At 35.3% G+C, this 24,033-nt stretch overlaps 3 protein-coding genes and 1 long non-coding RNA gene across 18 annotated transcripts in view; 1 reads left to right on the top strand and 3 right to left on the bottom strand.

The window, feature by feature from the left end:
- Positions 1–1,688, bottom strand: part of si:ch211-203k16.3 — a 37,844-nt gene extending 36,156 nt beyond the window's left edge. For 7 of the 10 annotated variants that reach the window (XR_012396046.1, XR_012396047.1, XR_012396048.1 and 4 more), the window contains exon 1: positions 1,394–1,688. The gene's annotated coding sequence lies outside the window, so the exon portion shown is untranslated. The remainder of the gene's footprint in view (positions 1–1,393) is intronic. The other 3 variants (XM_073933669.1, XM_073933670.1, XM_073933671.1) reach the window with 1 other exon arrangement.
- Positions 1–10,110, top strand: pomcb (proopiomelanocortin b). 3 transcript variants are annotated; one of them, XM_073932033.1, is made up of 4 exons: positions 1–67; positions 5,717–5,839; positions 9,007–9,571; positions 9,788–10,110. In XM_073932033.1, the coding sequence occupies exons 2-3, from the start codon at positions 5,717–5,719 to the stop codon at positions 9,529–9,531; spliced, it is 648 nt and encodes a 215-aa protein (XP_073788134.1). In that variant the 5' UTR covers positions 1–67; the 3' UTR covers positions 9,532–9,571; positions 9,788–10,110. The 3 variants fall into 3 exon arrangements, with proteins under 3 accessions (XP_073788134.1, XP_005170226.1, NP_001076520.1); XM_005170169.6 differs by having other exon boundaries at positions 9,007–10,110; NM_001083051.1 differs by lacking the exons at positions 1–67; positions 9,788–10,110 and having other exon boundaries at positions 9,007–9,531.
- LOC141379442 (uncharacterized) lies at positions 4,182–7,618 on the bottom strand. 2 transcript variants are annotated; one of them, XR_012396054.1, is made up of 3 exons: positions 7,515–7,618; positions 5,422–5,815; positions 4,182–4,271 (listed from the first exon to the last, which is right to left on the bottom strand). It is a non-coding gene; the product is annotated as an uncharacterized lncRNA (long non-coding RNA). The 2 variants fall into 2 exon arrangements; XR_012396055.1 differs by lacking the exon at positions 4,182–4,271 and having other exon boundaries at positions 5,279–5,815.
- Positions 10,111–16,542: 6,432 nt separating the features above from the next.
- Positions 16,543–24,033, bottom strand: part of efr3bb (EFR3 homolog Bb (S. cerevisiae)) — a 71,156-nt gene continuing 63,665 nt past the window's right edge. For 2 of the 3 annotated variants that reach the window (XM_068215484.2, XM_005170202.6), the window contains exons 19-23: positions 23,933–24,024; positions 22,634–22,682; positions 22,440–22,546; positions 18,737–18,786; positions 16,543–18,642 (exon numbers count right to left, since the gene is read on the bottom strand). In XM_068215484.2, coding sequence (XP_068071585.1) covers positions 18,537–18,642; positions 18,737–18,786; positions 22,440–22,546; positions 22,634–22,682; positions 23,933–24,024 — 404 coding nt within the window. In that variant the 3' untranslated portion in view covers positions 16,543–18,536. The remainder of the gene's footprint in view (positions 18,643–18,736; positions 18,787–22,439; positions 22,547–22,633; positions 22,683–23,932; positions 24,025–24,033) is intronic. The other variant, NM_001423782.1, reaches the window with a different exon arrangement.

Genomic DNA, 24,033 nt, shown 5'->3' with positions numbered 1-24,033 from the left:
AGCGGAGAAGCACAGACACACACACACACACACACAGCGCAGAACAACTCACACTCATTCAACAAAGGTAAGAGTCATTCTTCTCATATTAAGTCATATTAACAGCTGATTCCCTGAACACATATTGCCGCATTTGCTTGTAAAGTATATGAATTATATTTATTTATTCTTTTTTTTACGGCTTTTAAAATGAGCTCTTTTTTAAAGCTATGTGACTTAAAGTGAATTAAATAGTGGAGTTTTCTAAATATCCTCATTAAATTTAATTAAAATTTCATCTTAAGAAAAGATTTAAAACCTCTAGTAACAAAGCTTTAGATCATGACAGATAATGAATAATAAATGCATCTTATTTATTCATTAGAAAAAAAACTGTAAGGTTTACTGTTGTATTGTATGTAAACTTTCTTTTCCTTAAATTAAGTAATACCAATATTGGTTTATTATTTTATTTTATTAAACTGTAATTTTATACAACCATGTATTTACATTCAAAAGTTTGGATATTTTATGTAATAATTCTTATTAATATAACTATAATTAATAATTTACATTTGTTTTATTATTATTATTATTATTATCAAGTATGTCTTTTCCAAATAAAGTATACTTTTGTACACGTTTTAATATAGATAATAAATATAATAATATTTTATTAACTTTAACATTACTAGTATAAACAATGAACTGTTTATAACTGAGAGTGTGTGTTGGTGTAATTTATATATAATAGGACTTTATATTTGGTATTAATTCTTATATATATATATATATATATATATATATATATATATATATATATATATATATATATATGAGCAATATGACATGAGTAGCAGTGCGATGTGGCTGTTTTTCGGCACTGGTGGGAGGCGTGCGTTGGCACCAGTGATACAGCCACATTGCACTGCTACTTGTACCATATTGCGTTTATACAACAGTGTGACGGCATAATTGTGTGTTTAAAATAGTATATCAAACACGGAGATAGTCAAAATCCTTTCGTGATAGGAACTACTTTCTTCTGCCATTCATTCACATCTGCAGCTGATGTCATGAGAAACCATTGTTACCTAACAAATGTAACTTTTGACCTATTTTTGAATGATTCACTGACTAATTTTTGCTCACACTTTAAAATTATAAGGCTGAATGTCATGACATGCATTCAATCTGCAGAGATTTCTCAGTATTTTTGTTGTAATAGGGGAGATCACAATACTTAACCCCAAAAAAGCCAAAGTAAAGCAAACACTACCAGTTTCGATGGCATAAATACAGCACTACAACAGACAAAAGCCAGAGATAGAATTAGAATGTCGCTTAACTGTTTTATAATGATTTGCTCAGCTACAGTTTGAAACAAACGCTGAGAAAATGCTGTTTTTCTTACCTAAGAACTTATTATGCGGTCTCTGTCGCCATCTTGTGGCGGAATGTCAACCGTCACTTTCTTTGGTCTGCTGAGACATTATGATGGCGGCCGATGCACTGAATCCGATGCTCAGAAATTATAAATATTTAAAAATAGCCACTATCCTTATAATAGACTGCATAGTTGCAATCTGAACAACTACATTCTCGATTAAGAACGCCTCAAAAATACCTTATGTAGCCCAACAGCTGCAATATTTGTCCTACTGTACAGTATCCTCTGCTTGTCATTGTGTGTGGGTGAAGTAATACACAAGGGTGAAGAGGCGGTACGAGTGCTGTTATTTGCAGAATATCACATGGCTATCAGCCAATCAGATTCAAGAACCAGACAAAACTGTTGTTTAAACAGTTTCTATATATATATATATTTTTTTTTTAAATTTATTTATTACATGAAACAAATATATTTTTTATTTTTTTTTTATTTTTTTACATATTTATAAGTACGTTAATGCATGCTCCTAAAAAGTTTTATAGATTTATTTATGGGAAATTCAAAAATATATGTATTATTAAATTCGAAAATATTTAATGTATTTTTATACAAATTTAAAAATATAGATAATGAATATAATAATTATAACAATTTCTGAACATTAACATATGATATATACACAGAAACATTAAACTTTTCATAAATTAATTATGAATAGTTGAAGTCAGAATTATTAGCCTCCCTGTTCATATTTCTAAACATAATGATTTTAATAAACTAAATTATTATTTAATTAACTTATTTCTAATAACTGATTTATTTTATCTTTGTAATGATGACAGCACATAATATATGACTAGATATTTTTTTTAAATAATACTAGTATATTCAGCTTAAAGTGACATTTAAAGGCTTAACTAGGTTAATTAGGCAGGTTAGGGTAATTAGGCAAATCATTGTATAATGATGGTTTGTTGTGTAGACTATCTAAAGAAAATATTGCCTGAGTGGGATAATAATTTAGACCTTTTAATGGTTTTAGGGAATTAAAAAAATGCTCTTCTTTTAGCTGAAATAAAACAAGGGGCGAGGCAGTGGCGCAGTAGGTAGTGCTGTCGCCTCACAGCAAGTAGGTCACTGGTTCGAACCTCGGCTCAGTTGGCGTTTCTGTGTGGAGTTTGCATGTTCTCCCTGCCTTCGGGTGGGTTTCCTCCGGGTGCTCCAGTTTTCCCCACTGTCCAAAGACACGCAGTACAGGTGAATTGGGTAGGCTAAATTGTCCTTAGTGTATGAGTGTGTGTGTGAATGTGTGTGTGGATGTTTCCCAGAGATGGGTTGCGGCTGGAAGGGCATCCGCTGCGTAAAAACTTGCTGGATAAGTTGGCGGTTCATTCTGCTGTGGTAACCCCGGATTAATAAAGGGACTAAGCCGACAAGAAAATGAATGAATGAATAAATAAAATAATTAAGACCTTTTCCAGAAGAAAAAATATTAGCAGAAAGAAACATGCTGAAGTATTGTAATTGTAATTTCTGAAGGGGGGTGGGGAGAAATCAAAAGAAGATGCTAAAGTGGACGCGATGCAAAACCAGAGTGACTCATCAAACAACATCACCAACACAAAACCTCACTTTCAATAACTGCATCCACTCTAATTTATAAAGAATATTCATAGAGCCTACCCTCCCCTGTCAACTGCGTAACACATACCAGGATCTTCAGAGGCTTTAAACTGAATTTTGATCAGATCTGACTCATCATTCAGTCTGATAAACGATACTTCTGTATTTTCATGGTCAATCTCAGTAATGAGCATCTAAACCTGCAGGACTAGAGAAGCTGTTTAGTGAAGAGCGTTCATTTCAGTGCACGTCTTTCATCCCTCATACAAAACTGCTGCTGTCGTCACACTGTGATATTAATGGAGCACTTCTTTCTTCACAGACCTGTGTATATGTGTGTGTGTGTGTGTGTGTGTGTGTATTAGGATGTCATCAGAAAAAAAAAGAGTTAATCATTTGAACAACAGGTAAAATCAATACCTGTTTTATCAGTAGATAAAAGTTAATAAGTTCATTTAAAAACCAACTAATAACAGTCACACTGTACAAGAAGCTTCATTAGTAAATGATAGTATTTACAAACATGAACTAATTATAAACAATACTTGTAGAGCATTTATCCCATTCAAACGCCTTCCTGTGTTTTTACCCACGAGGGGAGTGTGCAGGAATCCGACCGGCGCCTCCATGGCTGCAGGAATAGTTGCCTGCCCTCACTCATCGGATTGTATGCCCTGTTCCCATCCCCTGTGTCAATGTTGTGTCTTGCCGGTGTGCTCTTGCTAGTGGGCTGTTTTTTTTTTCTTTCTCCCTGTTCTCACTTTGCTCTATTTAAGAGCAAGGTTAGAGGTTTTTTTAGCCTAACTCTCCAGATGTATCTTACTTCTAAATGCTATCTCCTGTGACCCATCATCCCCTGAAAATTGTGATGTTTGTGTATGGTCGGGGGGGGTTCAATTTCACTATACGAAAGTGTATGTGACAAATAAAGGCCTGATTTGATTCGATTTAATCATAATTTGGTAATTACTAATGCATTATTAAAACCCAAATTCATGCTTGTTAACATTAATGCACCATGAGTTAACATGAACTAACCAACAACTGAATTTGACATGAACAAATACTGTAGTGAATAAGTTTTTTCATGTTAGCAAATGCATTAACTAGCACAACCATATTGTTAAGTGTTAGCCAAAAAAAAAAAACAAAAAAAAAAAACACATTCATGCATATATACACTTACCGGCACTTTATTAGGTACACCTTACTAATACCGGGTTGGACCCTCTTTTGCATTCAGAACTGCCAGGCACGTGTACACATAGGGCTCAACCTGTGCAGTACACATGCCCTTTTTAGTCTTGGATAAAAGACTAGGATACTGGAAATATTCCTCATAGATATTGGTCCATATTGACATGATAGCATCACGCAGTTGCTGCAGAATTATCGGCTGCACAGGGTAGAGTTAGGACGATTCTAAGGGCCCATACATTTAGGGGTTAGGGTTAGGGTTAGACATTATCAAGGGCCTGGCGCAACCGACCAACATCCCCACCCTCCCCCTATTCCCTTTCATCCGCGATCATCGTAAACTAACCCCTACCGAGGGCCCGTGGTTGCCACCGGCGCCCCTGATGGCAGGGATCACCAAACTTGTTCCTGGAGGTCCAGTGTCCTGCAGATTTTAGCTCCATCCCTAATCAAACACACCTGAACAAGCTAATCAAGATCTTACTGGGTATACCCGAACAACCCAGGCGGGTGTGTTGAGGCAAGTTGGAGCTAAACCGTGCAGGACACCGGACCTCCAGAACTGAGACTGGTGACCCCTGCTGTATAGTATAGTTAATGCCACACTGACTGTAAAGTATTTTACATTAGTAGTTCATTTTGAAATAAAACTAGCAAAATGTTCGTTAAGAGTTACATTTTTCGCTGGAGGAAACAGCTGTGCTGATGAGGTGAACTCAGAGAAAACCCGACTGCTCCTCCGTGACATTGAGATACAGGTAATACAAGATTATCTATATCAAAGGACTGCATATAAACAGTTATTATAGCAGTTTATTGATAAACACACCTCGTTGTACTCTTGCTGTCCACGGCTGATCAAATAAAAAACAAATACGTGGAGGAGCCGAATTCTGCAGCCATTTTCATATCAAATTTAAAGGGGACTGAGGCAATAATTAAGTGTACAGTTTATGAGCTAATCACAAAAGTTTTTGTGGGGCTGATTAGAAGCCCCCCTAAAATAGGCCTAGCAACGCCCATGCTCTCACCATTAGTTTGCTACGAGAAAATGATGCACAAAAAAGCCCTGCCCCCTACTCAATATTCGGTTTCAGTTTTTTAAGTACATCAACATACTGACAATAAATATCTCAGTGACTTCCGGTTCACACAAACTTTGCTCAACACTTGCAGTTCTTACAGTAATCATTTAACTGAGCATGTATTAAAATAAATATATTTCTTACCCTGATCACCTGCAGTGTCTCCTACAGTCAGGTTCAACCTAAAGCTCAGTTTCTCCTGCCCACACGTCATCATTGTGCCAGACATGATGACGAGAACATGCGACTCATTCAGCACAATCAAATCAAAGGCCATTCAAGTCAGACGCCCTGATAATGAAACTCGTCCTTGACGTTATATATGTGATCTCAGTATGAGCTCTTTGGCTTGTGTTCCCATTGTGAGTCATGCCAATGATACCTGAAGCATGGAGTTAGTGATGAGGTCTTTTCTTGTCTGACGTGTTTTTTTTCCCAGATGTTCTGTCCGTCTTGGCTTTTGGCTGCAGCGGTCTTGTGTTTTCACAGCCCACATGTAGACGGTGGCAGATGCTCGGGTTTGATAGACTGCATGGACCTTGAATCCAATGAGCACAAATTGGTAAGATGCATTTAAGGGAATGAATAACCAAATTTCAACACAGAATGATATACATAATATAGGTAACAATATCCACTAATATAGGTGGATTTTATTGATGGATTAGTTAATGTTGAACTATGAATAATAAATGCTTTAAAAAACATTATTCGTACTTACAGATACAAGGTGCGGCGGTAAATTACTGAATGACAGCTTCTAAAATTGTCCAAGAGGCATCCCCTTTTTGCCCAGTAGGCCTACCTTGTGTTTTATTTGCTAATTTAAGCTATTTTAAAAGATAAATATAATGCATAAAACTACACATTATTTATAATACTTCATTATGCTTATACGTCTGATAAGCTTTTATATTAATGGACAATGCACAGATATTCACAATGTTTTTACACTACATTATTTAGGTTAGGTTAAACTCTATTTGTCCCCGAGAGGAAATTTGTCTTGGGCAAAAAAGGTGCTACAACATTGTCTAAACAGACAGTAAAAATAAATAAAACAAAACAATTAAGAACAAACAGTTAAGAACATACATTGTTTACAGAATAAGACCGTATATAAGTATAAATATATAAAACACAGAACCCAGGTTTGAATCTACCAAGCTTAGATTACAATGTTTGCCATGTTTACATTGCTATACTTACGATAAATCTACATGCCAAAATATCAGAAATGACAACAGAGTGTTAAGATGTATTTAATGTCAGTTTTAATGTTATTTATTAAAGCAATTACTTGACAGATTTCATTCATTCATTCATTTTCCTTCGGCTTTTCCCCTGGTTTATCACAGTGGAATGAACCGCCACTTGACAGATTTCTGTATTTTAAATTTTAGGGGGTTTGTGTACTGTGTTTTATGTTTGGTAAAATCATTTCTAATTGCATCTTTAGTGATTTTTAACCAACTAGTCTTGTCTCAACGGGTGGATTTAGAGGTTTTTTGCAAAAAAGCAGACGTGGAGTTAGCTGGTTTTGACGTAAAAGAAAATCTACCTTGTAAAAAACAAGAGAATTGTCTAAAGTGACATTTTTGAAAAGAAGTTATTTTATTTACTAGATAATATCCTTATCATTTCATATAAAATTAAACCTCTAAACCTAATTATAGGAGCCTGATAGAAAATGCTGATTTACAAGAAAAGAGGCCTGATGGATATAGAGGGTTTTGCATCTGAACTCTTCATATATAGATGACCACCTTAATCAATTATAGACAAGAATGTACTGCCTACTAATTTCTTACGGGCCTCATAAGGAAACCTAATTTTGCCCAAAGCTTTTTCAATAACTTATTTTTGTGTACTGTATATCGCAGGCTTATCTCACGTCAATCCAAATACCTAGATATTAATAAGAGCTAACTGTTTCTATTGGTACACCATTTAAAGATGTAATTGTCTTTTTTGAATCTAAAACCAATTTTAAATCCTGCAACATGCACTGTAGTACCAGAAAAGAATTCTGAAAATACTGTACAGCTTGGTTTAAGAAGTGTGTAGCTGTATATATTACAGTATCATCTGCATACAGGTGTATTTTAGCGGAGTCTATTCGATGACCTAAATCGTTAATGTAGATAGAACAGCACTTTGGATATTTCACAAGATATAAAGAGACCTTTTTATCAATGGAAAAATTTTTCATGAAACCATTGATGATAAAAACTCACCCTCATGTTATTCCAAACCCCGGAGATGTTTGTTCATCTTCTGAAAACAAGATATTTAGGATGAAATCAGAGTGCTCCTTCATCCTCCATAGACAGCGAGGGTCCTGACAAGTCCAGAAAAGGAATTAGAAACATTGCTAAAACAGTCATGTCACTTCAGTGGTTCAACTGTAATCACACGAAGCTCCAAGAACACTTTTAAGCACCCAAAAAAACTGTTAAATTACTGTTTGCCAATGTCTTGTTGAGCTGCTTACTTTAATGACAATACGTTGTACTGCCCGTAGTTAAAAAATACAAATAAATCACAAAATCCCCCTTGACCTGTTTTACAACCTGGGTGTTTTTGGATCTTCATTTGACAAGGTTTTTTAAATCATTTTCCGGACTTTAAGCATCTCAAAACAAAACCCAGGCTCATTGCGGATACGTACCCATGTCTACATTTCTGAGGACAGTGAAATGCTTAACCGGAGGTACGTCTCCTTGCAGTTTTTGTTTTTGCAAATCCACCAGAGGCCGCTGTCTATGCTTTTTGATAATCTCAAATTTCTCTCGTGCATCCTCTTCTTGCGTAAATTCACCAGAGGGCGCAATATATACTTCAGTCGACTAGGCCGGCTTGCTGTCAACTGACCCACCCACCCCTATCCATAAACCCAACCGATAGTGTTTTCAAAAGCAATCTAGATCAAGAAAATCTGCTTCGGCTGTGTGATATCACCACACTTTAGCCTGTCGTTTATTTATTTGCTTTTGTTTTACCTGATTTCTGGAAACATTCTTTGCCAGACTCGACCCCTATCGTCCCCGTCAACTCAGCTTTGCGTCCCAAGTCCGCTAACATACACGCTGAGCTACTGTTTCAATTGGATGACTGTTTCAATTGGATGTATGTCACAATATTGGACAAAAGGACAATCTAAATTCCATTAAATGGTGACTTTTAAGGGGACATTTCATGCAAAAATCTATTTTATAAGGGGTTTAAACACAGTTGTGTGGAAATAATGGAAGAATATAACCAGATTATAATGGTAGAAAAATTAATTAATTACATTTTTTTAGAATCACACTCGATAAAAACAGTCACTTTGATTGACATTCTCTTTTTGCAGATGTTATGCGAGGACGAAAGCCCCGCCCACAAGTGACAATCTCTCCCTAATTAGCATAGACAGCCCCGAGTAAGAACCAAGAAGCGTCCATCATTAGTTTTTAATTGGCCACTATGCTGATACACAGGCGTTTATAGCTCCACCTCCTTGTGAAAAGAGTGCCCAATCTCATTTGAATTTAAAGCGACAGTCATTATAATTTGACTCCAAATCCAAATGGGATATTTTCAAAGAATTATAAACATTATTTCTGTGTTATTTTGAGCTGAAATGTCACATACACACTCTAGGGACGTCAAAGACTTATTTTAAAACTTGTATAAAGGGGCATAATAGGACCCCTTTAACTCTTGCTCTCTATCCTGACTCCACAGCAGTGTCTCAGAAAGTGCAGATCGGACCAAGAATCTTCCAGAAACATCAGAGTTTCTTCATCTGAACATCAGAGCAGTGAAGAACAGGTAGAGGAGCAGAGTCTGAGCTTGGGTTTGCTTTTATCAGCTCTGTCTCCCGACTCCATCGAGCTCCAAAACCCCACGGCAGAAGCTCCTCACGGGGACGAGAGGCGGTCATACTCCATGGAGCACTTCAGATGGGGCAAACCCATGGGCCGCAAACGCAGACCGGTAAAAGTGTTGAGCAACGGGGCTCTGGAAGAAGAGCCGGAGGAGTCGGAGGAGAGCGTCCGTGTGGAACGAGGACAGAGCGGCACCCTGGAGGTTCAACACAGGAACAACGTCAAAAACAACGGGAAGTATCGCATGACCCACTTCCGCTGGAATGCACCACCAGACAAACGATACGGAGGACTCATGAGGCCGTATTTAGACGAATCCCACAAACCCCTGATCACACTCATACGAAACGCCATCGGCAATGGACAGCAGTTCACAGATTAAGCTAAAGGAGGAGAGAATTGACGTAATGTTAACATTTTTGGTCCCACTTTAAATTAAGTGACCTTAACTAATATACTTACATTGAAATTAGTAATGCGTTACACTTTAATTCACCCTTAAAAATACCCAAACCACCAAACCTGTCCCTAACCCTACCCGTATCCCACCTCAGGAGCACAAGAAGTGTTCTGCAATACATTATGAACACGTTAAGTACATTTTATTTATTTTTTGATGTAAGTACATAGAAGTTAAGGCCACTTAATATAAAGTAAGACCAAATTTTTAATTAACTAAATTCTTAATTTAAAAAAAAAACTTTGTTGGAATCAAATTGACAGGTCATGAAACCTGAATGTCCTATAAATACAATACAATACAATTAAAGAAAACAAACACTGGCTATGAACACTCATTAACTGATATATACGGTTGCTTGAGATTCACAGTACTGCTGTATTGATCACCTCTGGGATTTAAATTAAGAGGATTTTCAGATATACTGGCTATTTGTCTATCCGAGTTAGTTTTACTGTAATATACTGTACATGAAATGCATTAAAATGGATTTGCAATGTCTTCAGCTGTGGATTTGTGTGTTTGGATGCAGATTTGACATTTTAATACATGCTTCGTTAGACAGACAGCTATGGTATCAAAACACAGAACAATTCATTGTCTGCATTTTTCCTTCCAGCTTTCAAGAGGAAAGCCTCAGATGGATGCAGATTCAACAACTTGACTTTAACCACTTGGCAGTTTGTCTGAAACTGATTAATCCTGAAAATGTTTAGGGTTTTTTTCATCAACATTTTTCAAATCTTCTTTTGTCCATGGCTGTGCGTGAAAATCCCAGTAGATCAGCGGTTTCTGAAATACTCAGACCAGCCTGTCTGGCATCAACAATCATGTCACGTTCAAAGTCACTTAAATCACCTTTCTTTCCCATTCTGATGCTCGGTTTAAACTGCAGCAGATCGACTTGGCCATGTCTACATGCCTAAATGCATTGAGTTCCATGTGATTGGCTGATTAGAAATTTGCATTAACCAGCAGTTGGATAGGTGTACCTAAAAAAGTGGCCGGCGAACGTATGTCTTAAAATAAGAGTGCAAAACGCTCCAGTGTGCATGTATCTGTGTTTGCACTTGGTGAACTGCGATGAAGAGTGGTAACCCAAATGACCTACATGGCCAATCATGCGAACACAATGTCTAATCAGCAGTGTTTAAAAAAACAGTGCTTAAATGTAAGCAGAAAATGGGACGTTTTAAATATTTCAAGTTTTCCAATTGATCGATACTTTGACTACCCTGCGTGACAGGAACTATTTGACTCATACACTACATGGTTGAGTGTAAATGTGCCAAACTGTTTAATGTATAGTACTTGGAATGCCAGCAGCTAGCTCTCTGCAGCTCTCACATGGTCGCCCACTGAAGCCAAGCAGGGCTTCGCCCGCTCAGTACCTGGATTGGAGACCACATGGGAAAGCTAGGTTGCTTCTGAAAGTGATGTTAGTGACAAAAGCACTCAACCTGCGGTTTGTGTGAGTACTAATGCCCCAGTATTTTGATGGGGACTCTACACTGCTCAATGAGCACCGTCATTCAGATGAGACTCTCTGTGGTCGTGAAAAGTCCCAGGATGTCCTTATAAACATATAAAATAGTAGGTTTAAAACAAATTTGCCCACTGGCCTCTGTCCATCATGGCCTCCTAACAACCCCATATCATAATTGGCTTCATCACTCTTTCTCCTCTCCACCAATCAGCTGGTGTGTGGTCTGGTGCAATAGCTGCTGTCGCATCATCCAGGTGGATGCTGCACACTGGTGATGGATGAGAAGATTCCCCCCAAAAAAATGTGTGAAGCACTCTGAGTGTTTAGAAAAACTGCTCAGATTAAAGGAATTATTATTATTATTAGTGTCTCTGCAACATGGCAACAATAACATAGCTCATGGAAGCTTTGTCTTTTTCTTTACAAATGCTTTTTGGCGGTGTTCTGTTAATATTTCCACTAGTTAGTAAAATAGGATTGGATTGATGTATTTTAGGCATGTCAGGATCAGTGTAGGATGGCATAAATGTTGTTTGTTAGACTTTGAGAACCATCTGTGCAAATGACCAACAACAAATTGTATCAAAAATGATTTATTGTCAACTTTTTGCCATTTTAAACCACATACAAACCATGTGGAAATCTTTTATCCAGACAAAACATAATACGTAGAAAAATTTGTTAATGCTACATGACATACAGTAACAGAGCACTGCGTTTCAAGACTCGTTCAGTAATTCTGACCAGAAATGAACATCCTCACAACCATGAAATCCATTACTAAAACTACAACGCTGAAGAAATGTAAGATGCATTTACAGAACTATAAACTCTGATTAATTTGAAGGAACTACTTTTTGATTACAGCAGTGTTCAGGGGTAAAGACTATTGACTGTCCATATGTGTGTATTTTTGGTTATTTATGAATTTGTGTCATCAGTTTTAACACAGCCTCACGTTATCAGCTATCAAAAGCTAAATTTAACACTAAAACCTACTTCATGCCGCCAACTAAGGATGAGATAAATATTATGTTGAGAGAATCTTCTAGAAGAGCACAGCAGTTCATGGCACTGTAAAAATACACAGACATACAAAAACTGTTCGCGCACACACAACAGGACTATATGCACAGCATCTAAATGTCTGAAAGATGAATCAATGAAATGCATCACCTCGATATTTAGAAGAAAACATGAGCAAAATAGAAAATTTTAAATCTACAGGGTTTAATTCGTTATGTCAAATAATAATAATAACATAGTCTTATTTATTCTCAAATAAAAGTGAATATGGGTCAAAGACGAGACATAAAAGTTTGGTTTCTGCATCAAATTATATCTATGAAAGTGATTTTATATACATAGAAATGAAATTAAAAAGTGACAATTTAAATTTAAATAACTTCTGTGGAAATGTCAAAATAGTGTTGTGTTGTCATTTAGAGTAACAGATGTATTTATATAAAAAAGAAACAAAAATCTGACCTGTACTTATTAAAATTAAGGAATAGGTGATAATCGCAAGTTTAACTATATGCAAATAATTAAAAAAAATACACACACACACATACATACGATATATATACATACAATATACATATACATACAAAATATATATACATACAATATATATATATATATATACATATATATATATATATATACATATACATATATATATATATATATATATATATATATATATATATATATATATATACACACACACACACACACACATACATACAGTTGAATTCAGAATTATCAGCCCCTGTGAATTATTAGCCCCCGTTTATTTTTTTCATAATTTCTATTTAACGGAGAGAACATTGTTTCAACACATTTCTAATCATCATAGTTTTAATTACTCAATTTTTTATACCCGATTTATTTTATCTTTTTCATGGTGACAGTAAATAATATTTGACTATATATTTTTAAGACACTTCTATACAGATTAAAGTGACATTAAAAGGCTTAACTAGGTTAACTATGCAGGTTAGGGTAATTAGTGAAGTCATTGTATAATGATGGTTTGTTCTGTAGCGTATCGAAAAATATAAAGCTTAAATAGGCTAATAATTTTGACCTTAAAATGGTTTTTAGGACTTTCTCCAGAAGAAAAAAATATTATCAGACATACTGTGAAAATTTCATTGCTCTGTTAAACATAATTTGGGAAATATTTAATAAAGAAAAAAAATCAAAGGGGGGCTAATATTTCTGACTTCAACTGTATACTCTATATAGTTTAATACAGTGGCAAAGTATACAGATTTTAAAGAACAATTGATGAGCATTTGGGGCTGCACTGGCATCTTTAAATAGTGTTTTAATATGACATCAAAATATTCTTGTATTGAGCTGTAAAAGTTAGACAGAATGAGTCTTCAATCTGTTTTTTTCCCTGTAAAATGCAAGATTGGCATGAAAGCAAATTATTACGCCACTAAGAAATGACAAAAACCCGAACAACAAAACAAAAATTAACTAATTTAATAGCCTGGGTCAAATGAAAGATCTACATTTTGCCAAGAAAATAAATAAATACGTAAATAAACAAGACATTTAAATATGAAAAAAAATAAAATAAAAATGTAAAAGCTTCGAATTTTGCCTAGAAAATAAAACAAATTTAACAGCTTCAGTCAAATGTATGATCTAAAAATAAATTAATCTGTAAATAAAAAAAGCCACTAAGAAAACCCCAAACAAATAAACAAACAAACAAACAAAAAAACTAATTTAAATGCTTCTGTAAAATGCATGATCAGCATTTTGCTTAGGAAAAAAAAAACTAAAACAAACAAATTTAAAAGCTTCGGTCAAATGTATGTTCAGCATTTTACCCAGAAAATAAATAAATATGTAAATAAACAACTAACAACTAAAACAAATAAAAAAAAAACGAATCAAAAACAAACTAAATCTAAAAGCTATAATACACTTTTATTTTTTGATGTATAAAAATCTCTAAAAAAGCTTAACTGCATAAATCTGACTCTCTTTGAACTGCATGGTTGGCATAAAACTTGTTAAAGATGGATGAGGAAGAACTTAAAATAGTGGAAGACGTATGACAGACAAATATATTAGCTAACCACTCCATAAAAAAAAACTGCATCGCGTATCATATGAAATACATTAATGAATTAATAAAAGTGTTGCATTGGCTTGTTTTGTTGCTTTAAGCTAATCTAAAACTGAAATAATCAAATAATATCAGCTAAAATTCAATCATTTAGTTGCCATTTACACTTATTTAATAAGTAGCTGTAAAATAAGCTGCATGATGTATAGTCAGGTGGTCTTAATTGCAAAATAAACCCTAATAAATTAATTTTTAACATAGAGATACAGCTCAGAACTGAAATAATCTCACTTGTTCCGTTCTTTATGTGATTTATAGCTGGGGCTACAAAACAAGAATAAATAAGCATGAGCAAATGTTTGATGAATGGCAATGCTATCATTCCTTCATTCGCTTTTGAGCCCTGGAGCTAGCAGTCAATCACGAAAAATAAATCTGCGGACTCTTTTAAAAGAAAGACGTCAGACCGCTTGGCAAAACACAAACCCACACTCTCATTCAGACAATGAAACCTGACCAGGAATAAAACTGATTTCCAATAAACAGCTACTGTATATACATATACTCGTTGATCTTATATACACTGTAAAAACAATGCTAAAAAATAAATATCTGATGACTCAAAAATCAGCACAACAAAGCAAGTTAAAGGCTGAGCAAACGGTTCGATAAATAGAAATAAAAAAAGTGCGAATTAAATAATTCCTTCAGCACCGGAGGACTTTAACGCCACTTACTGTAGTAACAACTGTGTTTAACATGTAAAAACAAGCAGAGGACAGACATCACCTCCATCTACACAGACCGCAGATCACTATTGTGTGGTAAAGATACCAGTGTTTCATGAAAACAACGAAGACGTTCATTTTACTCATTTAACCGAAACAGAAAGATAGCACCAACAAGTAACATCATTTGAGAAATGTTTTGTGCAACAAACATGCCTCAGTGACTACGTTTACATGGACATCAGGAATCTTAATCTGAATAAGGCATTAATATAATTAAGGTCTTTACATGAGTTGTTCCTTTCATGATCGTGTTTCACATGTTATAGCGCATAATTCGATTAACGTCATTGCGTCACCAGGCTATTCAAGTTTCCTCTGGAGTTTCATGTAATTTTAGGTGTTTCATTCTTAATTTGTTGACTTTAACTGCTGTTTGGCACTTCCACTTTTATTCATTTTCTTATTGGCTTAGTCCTTTATTAATCTGGGATCGCCATAGCCGAATGAACCGCCAACTTATCCAGAATGTTTTACACAGCGGATGCTCTTACAGCTGCAACCCATCACTGGGAAACATCCATACACACTCATTCACACTCATACACTAAAGAGGATTTACCTTACCCAGTTCACCTATACCACATGTTTTTGGACTTGTGGGGAAAACCGGAGCACCCGGAGAAATCCCACGTGAACACAGGGAGAAGATGCAAACTCCACATAGAAATTCTAACTGAACCAGCCGGGGCTCGAACCAGCGGCCTTCTTGCTGTGAGGCGATTGTGGGACACACTGCTCCACCATGTTCCACCACTTTCACTTTCATTCAGGAACATTTCATGCATGCCCCCGCGTGACAAACAAGATATTGGATGAGAGTATGAACTGATGGAAGAGTCTTGTTTTCATGGGATTTGATACCGCATGCCGTACGGTGAACAAAAATACTTCCGCATTTCATGATGGAGGTGTCTGTGGTCGTTCATTGACTCGGTAGGTGCAGAGAATAGTGTCAAACAGCCATGTGTGTACCGAATATCCTGTTGTGGCGAAAAGTCCTACACAAGGGTAATAGTTTTTCAAGAGTTCACACTTAGATAATGTTTGAGTATTTTAGCAAGTTTAGGATGCTGTCCCGGGAGAAAATACGGAGCTCGGAGATATTTGGGCCCAAGGCTCACGCCTGGTCAATAAGCATTAGGAGGGATACGAGATCAGGTGGCTCTCGATAACTTCCCAAGAATAGACTGTTAACTGCGGCAGTTTGTACGTAGTATGTGCTTGTGACTTTAACTTTTGTTGCATGTTTTTTGACTGCGAGAGGAAAGCGGATTGCCCTGGAAAACCCACGTGAACATGCAAACTCTGCACAAAGAGTATTGACTGGCTCAGCTAGCATTTCAACCAACGACCCCCTTGCTGTGGGGCTACAGTGCTATCCACTGAGCCACCATGTCGCCTGAACTTAGAATTGAGGAGGAGAGAGAAAGCATGGATGGGGGGTTCCAAAACGAAGTTTATGCTGGATATTTATATTAAATTTGGAATGATTCGATTGGCTAGTTAGCGATTAAGTAATAGGGATCAACTGTAGTCGATCCTATCACATGCTCCTCTCGAAATTAGTTTGTGAAATTCACAAGGTGTTTACATGTCTGTACTGCACTTCAATAATGCCACTAAAATAGGAATACTCCACATTTCCCAATTCGATTTCTGATTAGTTTGATTACGACTTTAGTCGGATAATGGTAATAAAAAAATTGCTGTTTACATGGTAGACTCTTGGTCAGAGTCCTGTCTTAATCATATTGAAATTTTTGGATTTGAATGTTGGTGTCCATGTAAACACTCACTGATACTGACTGGTTGCATTCAAACTCTTGGGAGAAAAAAAACCTCGAACCATATAAAAATGAAACTAATAATAATAAAAAACTAGGATGAGTCTAACATGGTAACTAGTCAAATGTTTAAAAGGTAATGGCGACTTTTTAATCAGACTGATTTTTAAAGAACTGCAACTTTGAGTTACAAACAGTGAGAAAAGTCAACTCAAAATGGCAAAACAGTAATAATTAATTTAGTTAAAGTATAGGCTTTCACACAATTGATTATAAATATTTTGTCCTTTTGAGTTCTTATAGAAGTTAATGTAAAGTATTTATATATACTTAATTTAAAATAAGTACACAGTGCTCAGCATATATAAGTACTCCCCTCACAAAACTATCTTTTAAATTAATATTTTTAACAGGAAGCTACACAATATTATATTTGTGCATAAAGTATACATTAGATTAGTCAGTACTGAAGCCAAATCTGGAGCTTATCTAACAAAATAACTTACAATAACGGTCCAGAAACTAGTACACCCAAATTTATATTATAGAAAAATATTAAAAACAAATTTAAACAAGAGGAAAAATCAAGAGAGGTAAAAAAATGGAAAAATTCAATCAAAATTTTGTAGTTTGTAATTTCTTTTAGCAATATTTTGCTTGAATTTAATTGTATTATATTGTAAATATATTTGGTGACTAAAATATTATTTTATAAGCATCTGTTTGGGAAATCTGTTTTGTTTAAATGCACCAATATATATTACCCATATTCACTGAGAAATGGATAAAAATATTAATTTTCAAAATGGGCTGTACTAAATTATGCTGAGCACTGTATATAAAAAGGAAAAGTGTTTTAAAACGCTTTATTTTCTAAAAATTCCAAGTTTAGATCTCACAAATAATGATTTCCCCCCATAGAATTGTTATAAAAACACACAATTGTGATATTTCTGACTTTTATCTTATAATTCTATCTTTTTATATATGTATATTTATATATGCATATAAATGTATGTGTTTGTGTGTGCAGGTGTATATATATAAAACCCTGTGGCAGATGTCTATCTATATATAAATATATTTTGATTCTAATGAAAATAAAGCCTACTTGCTGACCTTTTAATTTGCATCATGACAGTATTTTGACAATTAAGCACTATTTACCGCCATACTTCTCAATGCTGCAGTCTCAGTATTTACTGATCTTATTATTATTATTTTGTCAAAGGCAATTTTATATTATAATACTTTAAAGAATGACAGTAATGAAATTCAAATTGCAATCTACAAAATTAAAAGGCAAGCATAATGAATTTTTAATTTGAATTAAGTTCAGCAGATAAATGTGCTTAATTGCAGTCAAAATGTCACTAAGCAAAAAAAAAAAAAAAAAAAAATTTAATTAAGTTTACACAAAATACTATCAATTATTTCTTATACCTTTTGGGGACCCAAACATGTCCTAAAATAATTCCCTGTCGAGATTTTGCTGTAATATACACCCTGACTTCATAGTGGATGAGAAGAATATCAAAAAAGCTAAAATATTTACAAGTATAGAGGAGTATCAGGAATTAAGTTCAAATGTTTTTTTGTCTACGGTCACAGCGAGAAACACATACAGCAATGAGGTTCATAGGATGGAGAAGGGGTGACCTCTTAGTTTCCCTGTATTAAAAACATTAAAATATCATTTAACATGTGACAGTCTCCAGCTCTCTGCACCTCTGGCTGCTACTGAAGGTTCCTGAATCCTGAGATGAGCTGCGCTAGTAAACACACAAATCCGGAAACTTCATCTCATAAACGGGGACAGAGCGACTCTGGGTTTGGCCGTAACTTGATGTGATGGTTCCAGATGGACTGGGAGGAGGCCTGCGAGCGAGAACAAGAAAAAAAAAAAGAAGAAGATAAGAAGATTTATCAAACAAGCATCTTTATGAGAGCCGAAACAAGTGCTGCAACCCACCTGATGGTGATTTCAAAGATTTGATTAAGTTTGCTCTGCAGCATTGTAGCCTGAAAGGAAACAACAAGAAGAGAATAAGTATTAGGAACAAATTACTTATATGAAGTTATAATAATATTGAGCTAATCAGTGTGAGAGAAGACAACAGTGGCATTTACTATCAGGTGAATTATGGAAATCACACTTCACAACAAGGTTTTATTAGTTAATGTATTTACTAACATGAACTAATAATGACCAATAATAGTACAGCATTTATTAATCATAGTTCAACATTTACTAATGCAATGATACAATCCAAAGTTAATGTACTTACTTTATTATCTTAATCTACTTTCATATATTAACTTAATGGACTAACAATAAAAAAACGGTATTTTCATTAACTAACCAACCAACTAAATAACCAGCTAACTAATCAACCAACCAACTAATTAACTAGCTAACTAACCAAATAACCAACCAACCAAGAAATTAACTAGATAACTAACCAAACCAACCAACTAATTAACTAACTAACCAAATAACCAACCAACTAAATAACTAGCTAACTAACCAACCAAATAATAAATAAACCTATAAACTAGTTAACTAGCTAACTAATAACTAACTAACTAACTAACTAACTAACTAACTAACTAACTAACTAACTAACTAACTAACTAACCAACCAAATAATCAATGAACCAACTAACAAGTTAAATAGCTAACTAACCAACCAACAAAATAACCAACCAGGAATAGTTGATAGTTACTGAGGCATGGCTCAAATAACTAGGGAACATTTCTACACAATGATCCCCAAGCTCAAGTGTTTCTAAACAATGCACCAAAGTATGATCTTAAACACCCATGTCGTGTGACTAAGGTGATTGGAAACACCCAGGTCACTTGACTAAAGTGTTTTAACACACCCAGTTAACATGACTTAAGCTATTCAAAGCATCTGTCATTTCAGAAGCATTTCAAGACCTGACAAATCTGCGTTTGACTGACAGGGTCGGAAATAAATCTCTATCTCATGTAGCTTAGTGCAGTGGTTCCCAATCTTTTTTTGCCTGAGACCCCCCTTTTCCCCGTAAAATATTGTAAGACCCCACTCCACATACAAGTTTGCAGTAAGGATAACCAAAAACATGCATGTGGGTGGTTCAGGGACACTTTACTTTGAGAAAAAGAAATAAAATCACACTTCAGGTTGCTATCTTGGTATTTCCTGTATTTTGTGTTTCTAGTATTGCTAGCGCTGCGACCTGAAATGTTTGGAGCTTCCTCACCTGGGTCTAGTATGCTTGGGTCATTACTATTAGCTGATGAAGGTGAATCAGTGAGACTTGTTTTTGTGGAGGACGAATTACAAATTTGTCTATTTTTTGGTCAGCCAGGGGATAAAATGAACTGCTAAAAAAATTGTAAAAATATGAGGCGACCCCACACAGTACATGCTGAGGCCCCCTTGTAGGCCGGCACCCCCCTGTTGGGAACCGGTGGCCTAGTGCGTGTGCACAGAGTAACTGTGCTGTAAATGTCCTGACTTTGACTCTGAAATTACGAATTGATGTATTTTAATAATGTTACTTTTTTATGACCAAATTAAGACAAATTTATTCACAAAGTGTTTATTTGGATGTCAGAACAATATTAAAACACATTACAAGGACAGAGCATTTAAAAACGAACATCTATAGCTGTATCACCCTAGATTTGAACCCTTTATGTAAGCATGCTAGTCTGGAACTCTCACCGCTCCACTAAACCACTTGTAACTCTTCAACTCTACAATATGGGGTTTAATACCTCGGTTTGCTTAATGCCTAGTTCACACTAAAGGATTTTAAGCCTGATTTGAGCCCGATTTGGAAGTTAACGAGCTCGCCAACAGATCGGGCTGTGATCGGGAAGAAATCTGCGGGTGCTCGGGGCTCGCCGCTCTTTATGTGTGAACTACTGAACAACACATCAACGAGGCTCGCTGACGCGTCGCCGACACCTCGCAGACGGAAATCCAACATTCAGCATGCTAAATATTCCAGAGCAGTCGGCCGACTCAACCCCACGTGTGGTCAGATGTAGTGACGAGCTGCAGCCAATGAGAGAGCATATCAGCATGAGCCGCGTGCCTGTGTGTTCAGGAGCTCAGCAGAAACATCTGTGATTGGTCAGAATGGGCATCGGTGCACTGGCTTCATTCTGCGTTAGTACAGACATGAGAGTAGGCTATATTAACAGTGGAACTAGAATTCTGTAACTATTAGAATTACCATACTTCTCATTCTGATCGTTCTCATATAAAACGCCATATTGTCACAACATATTTACATTCAAAGCTATTATTGAGATATTAAAATTAAGCTTTGAATGTCTGGCATCATATTTAATGACACCATTACCCTAAAAATATAATCTTTTTTTTGTAATACAGCCTATAAATATGTAGTTAAGATACTAAAACACTTAAAGGTCTTGGCTTTCATTTTCACTTTCAAACAGGAGCTATTTCACAGCACATAATATGCTGTTTTTTTTAAAGATATCTAAAGTAAATTGATGTTTTTGCCATCAGAAAGTTTTGTTTATGTTAGCAGGAAGTTGCTAGGCAAGAAAATGCACACATATTTAAAGTCACAGTGAAAAGTATTAGACATGCATGCAGTCAGTTTGATCAATATGGTAATTTAAGGCAGAAATGCTCAGTTCTTTACTGTTTTGTAATAAAAAAAATAACAATGTCAGAAAGAAATACACTAATAGTTAGAAAACGGCAGGGTGTTATAAATATGTTAGTTTTATTTCAAAGAGTTATAAAATTACAAAAATTAAAAACTCTCTGTGTATCTATCCACTGGAACCTGCAGATGAGTGATTAATGCGCTGATAAATCAGCTGATTTGACGATGTTTTTAAATGCTTTCTCCAAAGCTTGAAACGCTGTCAGTGATGTAATCTGCACACAAGCAGCCAATAGTGTTCAGCTTTTTCTGACGACTCCTCCCTCAACATTTCATTGGCTGTGGTTTGGTAGCTTGAATGAGCTGATGGGGAATGAGTTGTTGTCAGATCATGTAGTGTGTGACCCGCCTCTTGTGGATCGTTCACGGAGTGTTGCGTAGTGTGAACACCACAGAGATTAAAAGACACAAAGTCAAGTCATGTAGTGTGAACAGCACAGCGATCTGCTGATGTTTAAAATCCTGTAGTGTGAACTAGGCTTAACCTTTTCTGTGCTGAAGCTGATTCAGAGCAATACATAAAAATGACTATTAGGCGTCACTGTAGAGACAGGTTTCGAAACGGTTCAAAGCATCGACACATTTGCTTCAACTGTTTCAGTATTTCATGAACCCTTGCTTTGCCCACTACAACAAATAATCAACCAAACAACCAACTAACTAATTAACTAACTAGCTAAATAACTACCCAACCAATCAATTAAACTACCCAATAACTAACGTTAAGAAGCATATCCCTGGTTAGAGACCCAGCGAGTCAATGTGAATAAAAGTAGGAAGTAGATTTTCAATAAAACATATGTAAAAGTTGATTGAGGGAGTTGTTTTTAGTCACAGAACTTTTCTTCCGCATCTGAAAATCTTTTTTTTTTAATGATTTGTTTCAGTTCTCTTTAAAGAAAGTTTCTCACTCTGGAAGTGCAACCCATGAAAAGAAACACAGATAAAAGAAAAAGTGCTTTAAGTCGACTCACTCTGGCACCACAGTGGGCAGCTATTTCCTCAAACGGGGCCTTTTGGAACTTCTCCACCACTTGTCTCCTGCGTTCCTTCTCCTGCTCCTCCACTCCTACACTGTCCACTAGTGAATCCACAAACACACAGACATTAGTATTGTTCCCCCGATGAAGAAGTAAATATCTGAAGAAATATTGGTCATTCAACCCACCAATGGCATTTTTAAGTGTTTCAAATGTGATTTCTTCAGCAGGTGTTCTCTGTAAGAAGAGAAAACATAGTAACACTATAGTTTTCAAGAAAAGTAGGAGTTTATTGAGGCAAAAAAGCATATTTAATCGTTCATTAATAGCAGGAATTATACCTTTAAATAAAGTGTGACTAAAAACATGTATTAGAAAAATGCTTTCCCTGATATAGTCATAATCATAAATGTTATCAAATTTTGGAAGAAAAAACAAATATATAAATTAAACAATTATTAAGACAACTTTTTGAGCATAGTTAAAATGCATTACATTATCATTATGTCTAATTTATTCTGTATTTAAAACAGACTAATGTAACCAAATAATATTAAAATGAATATAGCTACAAATTATTTCTTCTTTCATGAACGTAATATTTAAAAAATATTTCTGAGCATTAGCATTATTAACATTAGCAGGTGAGCATTAGTCCATTTAAATTACTATTGCATGAATTAATTAAAAAATACAGTAGCTGCTATTGTTTTGCTCTACCCATAAATGCCAAATTTGCCAAAGCTTCCTCAAAAATACTTTAAAAGTCCTTTAGTAAAATGTTATTCCCTTACTAATACAATAAATACTATAAATATAAACATTGTACATGTATAAACTGTTGTTTTCTCTTGAATATGTAACATTTTACAAATATTTATTAGGTTATCATTAGTCAATTTTAATAATCAGTGCATGAATATAAAAACTCACTAAAATTGTTTTGCTCCACCTACAATTGCCAAATTTACCAAAGTTTTAAAGACAGCCCTTTTTTTTTCAAGTCTCCAGAATGTGTCTGTAAAGTTTCAGCTCAAACTTTCCATCATACTATTTATTATACCTTTCTGAACATGAGGATTTTCAACTCTGAGCACAATGTAGCTATTTTTGTTGTCTGTGCCTTAATGCAAACGGCAATACGATTAATGCAAATATGGGTAATACGTGTCTGTCAATCAATTCAGTGAATGGGGAAACTGCACAACTACATCACGTTGCGGTGAGCCTCAGAATTGAAGGGTTATGGATCCTATTTTAACATCAGGAAAATAAAAAATAAAAAAATTAAAAAAAGAAACTTATTGGGTTTCTATCACTCCAATATGACTCCTATATGACTGTGGACACATTATACCTACACAAAGTTCTGTCTAACCATCTTACAAAAGTTGATTTTCATCATAGGTGCTCTTTAAAAGTCCTTTAGTAAAAACTTATTCCTCACCAATACAAAGAACTGTGGCTGTAACATGTTTTTGGTTTACCTCCTCTTTCTCTGGACTGTTTCTGGAATCCACCTCCACCTGAAGAGAGATTGTTTCTCCAATACTCTTTCTCTTTGACAGCCGGTCTTCATCTGAGTATG

This window comes from Danio rerio, chromosome 20, assembly GCF_049306965.1.
Source record: "Danio rerio strain Tuebingen ecotype United States chromosome 20, GRCz12tu, whole genome shotgun sequence".
NCBI classification, from domain to species: domain Eukaryota; kingdom Metazoa; phylum Chordata; class Actinopteri; order Cypriniformes; family Danionidae; genus Danio; species Danio rerio.
The sequence above is the reverse complement of the archived record's forward strand: the minus strand, read 5'-3'. Positions and strand labels throughout refer to the sequence as shown.

Bases quoted from the DNA above. Each gene is read 5' to 3' on its own strand.
- pomcb (XM_073932033.1), top strand. From the start codon at position 5,717: ATGTTCTGTCCGTCTTGGCTTTTGGCTGCAGCGGTCTTGTGTTTTCAC. The intron at 5,840-9,006 runs GTAAGATGCATT...CTGACTCCACAG, and splicing joins AATCCAATGAGCACAAATTG to CAGTGTCTCAGAAAGTGCAG.